Raw genomic sequence first — 6,812 nt, forward strand, 5'->3', positions numbered from 1 at the left:
GACAAGGCAAGTCTGTTTCTGTTTGGGGAAGAAGGGAAAGGGGTCAGTATTAAAAAAATTGAACTTGAAAGTTTTGGCAATGAAAATGGCTGTAAGCCTGTCCCACTGATATGTGATGCAAAGAACTGACATGATTAAAAAATATCTCAACAGATCCTCAGACAGCCACTGGAGAAGTGGATGGGGTAAATCTGGAAGAAATACGAGAATTTGCCAAAGCTTTTAAAATCCGGCGCCTATCTCTTGGCCTGACACAGACTCAAGTTGGCCAAGCCCTGAGCGCCACCGAAGGCCCAGCCTATAGCCAGTCTGCCATCTGCAGGTAACAAGTTACATCATAGCTCCTCTTCTTCCTTTGTCCTTAATAGTGATCCAGCTTATTGTGAGGAGCATGCTTGTGTTTGAGTCTCGTAACTTTAGAGTGTATTATTTAACCTGATATTTAAATGTTGTTATCTGACATATAAATTGTTCTTATGGTGTACTTTTAGAGGGATTTGGTCTCTTTTTTTCCCCTCATTTTCTAAACAAGTGAGAAACAATGTTCCTGGCATAGAGCCTTAATTCCATAGATGAGTTGGAGTTCCTGCTGATGCTCGATAAGCACCAGCTGACCCTCTTCATACTGTGCCATTTTCTACAGATAGGGTTACTGAACAAATATTTCATGGCTGCATCCCTGCTAAGTTAAACCTGTATTACTGTGGTTAGCACTTCACATAGAGGATGTTAATGATGATTTACCTAGGCAACACAGAAGGGGAAAAAATAGCTTTCCTGCTATCTTGCAAACCAGCAGCTATTCATCTTTTATCACCCAAATATTTACTGAAAAAACCAGACAAACCCATGTAGGCAAAGCAGAAGCAGAAATCTGTCCTAATCATAAGAAATAATAATACAGTCTTGACAGAGTTAAAGTAGAAGCAAATACCTTATATGCATGTATGTCTATTACAGTAATCCTATGTTTATGCATGAGGTAACAAACACACTTAGGTAACAGCTTTTTCCTCTTGGGCAATGCCTTATAGTCCTCCATCAGTGAAAGCCAAGAAACCAACTCTAAGCTCATTTAAGTGGATTTTGTTCTTGGTGATCCATGAAATGTTCTGTCTTTTTATCTGCTCTTTATACTTTTAATGTATTCCCCATAGAATGGAAGTGTACTTTTCCTGCAGTTAAAGACTAAGGTTATAAATAACATCAGTATGGGGTAGTGTGCTTGCAGCTCACATTTTGCTCAATGATTTTCCATAAAACCCATTGATTGTTGTTAAATACAAAAAGCTCCATAGGATCCTCTCACTTCTATGGTCTCCCCTACTGTTTTTTCTTATAAGATACCTCCCTGTTGAAAATAACCTTTATTCAGTCTATACAAGGATACTACTGCTGGGAAATTTGTTTCAAGACTTGTATGTCGTTATACCAAACATGTCCTGCAGTAACAATACTAACAAACAATGCCAATGATATAAATGCTATTGCTCCCTATTGCTAAGGATTAATTTTGATTTTGTTGGGGTTTTTTTATTATTATTTCTTTGTGGTCGGTTGGTAAAGAATGCCTAAAATTGGTGGAGTTTTTAGCAACTGGAAATTTTTTATAGCCTGAAGCTGGTATACTTTAAGGGAACACATTGCTGTTTCCTTTACTTTTGCCTAGTTTACTGTCTTCTCATTTTCTCCATCGACCTGACACTTTGAGAAAGCACTGGAGATGGTGAGACCTTTTAAAGAGGGCTCCTTGGAGGAGCAGGTTGCTCAGAACATGAGATTGGGTGCAAGAGCTTGTCCCAAATACTTGCAAGATTACAGGTTTTTTCAGTTTCCTTTGCCTGCCTCAGATGGACACCATTTTGGGGTGTAATTACATGCTATGACTGTGCATTTTTCATTAAGCTGCTTCAGTGGCACCACGTGTTCCTCAGAAATAGTAGATTTCACTTTTTTTTCCAGTTGTAACAAAGGAGTTTCAGTATGAACTCCAGGTCAGTGGAAGGGGCAATAAGGCAAGCAGCTTGAACAACCAGCTCGAAGAGAAAAGTAGAATCTCCTTCCTGGTGGCCTATGCAGGTCAAATGAGCAATATACCACCTTGATCTGTTCTGCATGCAAATAGCAGCATTTTCTTCAATTTAAGACAATACATTCTAAAATGTATCCTTCAGCTTGAAATATCACTGGACACCAAGGAATGACACCTTGCAGTCAATACCACATTAAGATGTCAGACACCAGTTACAAAGTCTTTGGAGTACTGTTATCTGAAATTATTCTTTGTTTGTGAGAAGTGCTTTGTTTCATGCTGGAATATTTTTTTGCTGCCTCCACGTGCTGAATGGAGACACTAAAAATGTCCAGCTCCAGCCACCAAATTTCTTAGCGTAAAGGTCATTGGGCTCTCATCTCCAGAGCACTCTGTGGTTAGTGGTGGTGGGGGTGCTTTAGCACCACCTGAGCTGGAGAGCCCAACAGCAACATCCAGTAATTGTTGCCTTTCTGCAGCATTAAATACCTCAGCGTGCAGAGTGAACAGAGCAAAGTGGGAAAATGCAAATGGATGGCACCAAAGAATTTGGTTTAAGACTTTTTTAATAGCAAAAAAGGATAAACTCAGTAAATGAAAGAAACAAATACTTACAGGACCTGAAACGTGAACTCTGCTCTCCTGCTTGTTTTTGAAAGGATTAAAGCTTTGTGTGGCTACTTTTCCAGATGTTTTATAATACTTGTAAAATCTGGTTTGGCAAAAGACTTTTGATGGCAAAATGATATATAGAAGACCTCATTTACAGGAAATGATATCATTCTGGTACAGTTTGCAGAAATCCCACAATAAACTCAGCTTGGTGCCACAGTGTATTAGTGGACTGTTATGCTGGGTTTCATCTGGAAAACATGAGTCTGTCTTTGCACATTGTGGGGACAGCGAGATAATTGCAAAGTGTCCAGCTGTTTCAGCTGAACACCACCGTGGCTATGGGAATTTTTTTTCCAACCCAGAAAAGGGATATAGCATTAACTTACAAACAGTGAAAATTGCTGAAAAATGGAAAGGACACCTGATATTCAGAGACGAGTATTTGCCATTGGTTTTTATTATTAAAGCTGTGTTGTTTGGATAACATGGGATGGGAGAGATAACAAAAGGATTAAGCACAAAGACAAGATGATAAATACAATGCCTTTGATATCATTTCCTGTAATTAGACTTAGTTTCAAGGGTTTTGTAGATCATCAGAAATATGAAAATGTGATTCTTAACCTGTATTATTTAGTGTACTTAGAATTTTGTTGTAGTGCTCATTTTGTGTTAGTTTAAATCTCTAGCTATATATATATATATATATATATATATATATATATATATGTATAGATATACCTATCTGACAGTTTTCATAATCTACTGTAAATTACCTCTGCCAGTCAGTTAGTCAGGCAGGCAGGAAGTCCCACCCTGGCAGAGCATCAGTGTAAGACTCTTCTTTCTCAATTTTCCCTCAGACACACCATCCTGAGAAGCCACTTTTTCCTACCACAGGAAGCCCAAGAGAACACTATAGCTAGCAGTCTGACAGCCAAACTGAACCCTGGCCTTTTGTATCCTGCCAGGTTTGAAAAGCTGGACATCACCCCTAAAAGTGCCCAGAAGATAAAGCCGGTGCTTGAGCGGTGGATGGCTGAGGCTGAGGCCCGCCATCGAGCAGGGATGCAGAACCTTACCGAGTTTATTGGGAGCGAACCATCCAAAAAGCGCAAGAGGCGTACCTCATTCACGCCACAAGCCCTTGAAATCTTGAATGCTCACTTTGAGAAGAACACACATCCCTCTGGGCAGGAAATGACAGAGATTGCAGAGAAACTGAACTATGACCGGGAAGTAGTTAGAGTTTGGTTCTGCAATAAGAGGCAAGCACTGAAGAACACAATTAAACGTTTGAAACAACACGAGCCTGCAACGGCAGTTCCTATGGAGCCTTTAACAGACTCTCTGGAAGAAAACTCCTAAAAGCAAAACAAAAAAAGCCAAATCACACAGAAAAAAAAACCCCTGCACCAACTGAAACGTGTCCATTTGAACTCTGTGAAAATACCTATTCATCACCCTTGTAAGTAAAAGACTGAGAAAACTACAAGAAGGACAGAACAGTTTATAAATGTCTGTGGGTTTTCCTATTTAAAAAAAAAAACTTTAAACAAAAAAAATACACAACACTTAGAGTGTGTGTGGTAGAATTAGTTCCCAAAAAACCGAAAAAGCCAGTTTTTTTAAATGGACTTAAAGTAAACCAAATAACTGCTTAATTTTTTCTGTATATTATAAAAATATTAACACATTTTAAGGAAAAACAAAACAAACAGAAAAAAAAAAAAAAAGAAAAAAAGAAAAAAAACTTTTATCTGTTTAAAAGAGAATACAAGCCTGCCACCTGGAGGAGTGATTTTAGCCTTTCAGGTATCAAGTGCTAATTCACTATGAAATCTATTAACCAAAGTCAGAAACATGGCATTGCAAACTAGATTGTTAGTCTAATCTTTTATGAGTGTAAAATTGTGTTACAAGTTTTTACATTTGTATTTCACAAAGAGGAATACAGGATTAATTTCTTCCATTCTTGTTTGTACCCCATGCAGGTGTGTACAAAGCCATTCCGTAGTAGTCACCTCACTTTCTTTTCTTTTAGTCAACAGTTTTGCAACCTCCTAATGTTTGGGTGCCAAAAATAAGTACTTTTTTAATGTGATTTGTGGGGTTTGGTATTTCTCTTCTAAGGGTGTACGTCTTGGTTTGCATTTCTTTTTCTGGTTTGTTTTTTTTCCTGATTCTATTTGCTGCCTCCTCCCTTCCAGCTCATTCCCCACCCCTTCCCCAAGCCCCCCAAACCCAGTACTGTTTGAAGAATTTTAAAAAGAAAAGTGAAATCTGAACACTTTTATATGCTGGAATGCAATGAGGACAAAGAAGGATTAGGATGATATCTGATGGACTTTCAACCCCACAGTGAACATAGTGCTTTTTGTTGAATGTGTAGCTTGAGAGTTCTCTGTCCTTTGGCCGTGAACCTGGAGAATTTACCAAAACTCATTTTGTAGTATAAATATAAACTGCACACTTGGTACAGTACTGCATCTATATTATGGTTCCATTTGAAGCAATTTCTCTCCAAAGCCTGCTAGCCAAAGAAATTTCTTGAGGTTCTAATGAAAACAAATGGACAGGCTGAGAAGTGATGAGAGTGTTTTGATTATTACATCACTATGGACAATTTTGATGGTAGTGTTTTGTTCCTCCTGTTCCTTTTTTTAATGCCATATTGATGCTTGCCCTGTTGACTTCTTTAGTAGGAGGATGTGCTTCTGCAGGTGTTTGCCGTGGCCGCTGGCTAGACTAAGCAATTGGGAGATAGAGAAAAACACTGACTGTCTCTTGATATGTAAGATAGGTCACCTGCAATATGATTCAGGTGAACTGATTTTTCTTTTAAGACAGTTTATCTCTGTGGCTTCCTTTCTGATTGGAAAAGCATCTACTAAAATACTGTGTTCATTGGACCTACAAGCACACCAAGGCTCAGAGGCAGAGGAAGGTGTTGTAGGTTCTTGATGGGGTGTGGTCTGACCTGTGAAGGTCATCTGCAATCTTCATCTTCTGCTCAGTTATGCTCAAGCCTTTGGGATTCAGTCCACCATTAGGGTAGAAGCTGCACCTTGGTCAGGTCTTCCCAAAAGATAACATCAGATAATTGGTTCAGCTCACAGTAGAGATGTAAAAATTCTGCTGGTATAACTCCTGATTGCATTCCTTGACCTCAGAATGGTTGTGCTGGATTTTTGGTGGTCCAACTAGGATGTGGAAGGAAGTTCCTGAAGTGCTGGAGTCTTCAAATAACACCTCTCTTGCTAAAGAGTTTTCAAAAACTCCAGGCTATTTCCAAAATTTAGTGAAAGACACAGACATTCATTGATTTCACTATGCTTTGAATCTGGCCCTCAGTATTTTATGAATGGAATTTGCCTTGTAAAGTGGGGTATTTATTGCATGGTTGGGGGAGCGTTAAGATTTCAGAGACCATCATCTGGGCCAGAAGCTGCTTCTAAGTGTGAACACTCTCAAAGGTTAGTGTTAGAGCCCACTGAGGATCCTGTACTCCAGGATGAGCTCATGTCCAGCAAATGCATTTTAGACTTTATGCTTCAGCAGGGTATGTTTAGGATATTTTCAGTCTTGCTTTTATGAGGAGGAGAGTGACAATTGTTATTGACTCTTTTTCAACTGCTGATATATAAATAACTGGTGGGGGAAAAAACACTTCAGTAACCACTGGCAAATTGTAAGGGACAAAATAGATGCTTTATCCAAGCTGAGCATGTAAATTAGAGAGTTTCACAGCAACATCTGCCCCTCTGGTTTTTCTTTATACCCTCTCTCCATAGACACTATATCCTCAGAAATATCTGTGTAGTCTATACTAAACAGCCCTAAAGTTGTCACCACAGTCAACATAACGATTAGACCACCATCCAGAAGCCAACAGGAAAGCAAGGATGAATAAATCATATTTGGAAGTAGTTACTCCTGAAATCCTACCCATGTCTCCAGAACACTCCCAATTGCCCAGTCATTAATGCCACATACACAATTACATCTTCAGTCATCCTGAAGGCCGTACCCTCCCCCGCTCCTTTCCCACCATCAACAGCCTGGGAACAAACCATCAACCATTCATTGCCTCAAAACTAAATTTCCAATTCTCCCAGGGACTGCTCCAAATTCTGTGAAGAAAAATCCCCCAAGAAAAAATTGT

General features: G+C 39.2%; 1 protein-coding gene across 2 annotated transcripts in view; it reads left to right on the forward strand.

Moving 5' to 3' along the window:
- The window catches only part of POU6F2 (POU class 6 homeobox 2), a 311,471-nt gene extending 307,456 nt beyond the window's left edge, over positions 1 to 4,015 (forward strand). For both annotated transcript variants that reach the window (XM_030234220.2, XM_009098957.3), the window contains exons 9-10: positions 154 to 322; positions 3,511 to 4,015. In XM_030234220.2, the coding sequence (XP_030090080.1) occupies positions 154 to 322; positions 3,511 to 4,015 (674 nt within the window). The remainder of the gene's footprint in view (positions 1 to 153; positions 323 to 3,510) is intronic.
- The last annotated feature ends 2,797 nt before the right edge of the window (positions 4,016 to 6,812 follow it).

The sequence above is a fragment of the Serinus canaria genome, chromosome 2 (assembly GCF_022539315.1).
Source record: "Serinus canaria isolate serCan28SL12 chromosome 2, serCan2020, whole genome shotgun sequence".
NCBI classification, from domain to species: Eukaryota; Metazoa; Chordata; class Aves; order Passeriformes; family Fringillidae; genus Serinus; species Serinus canaria.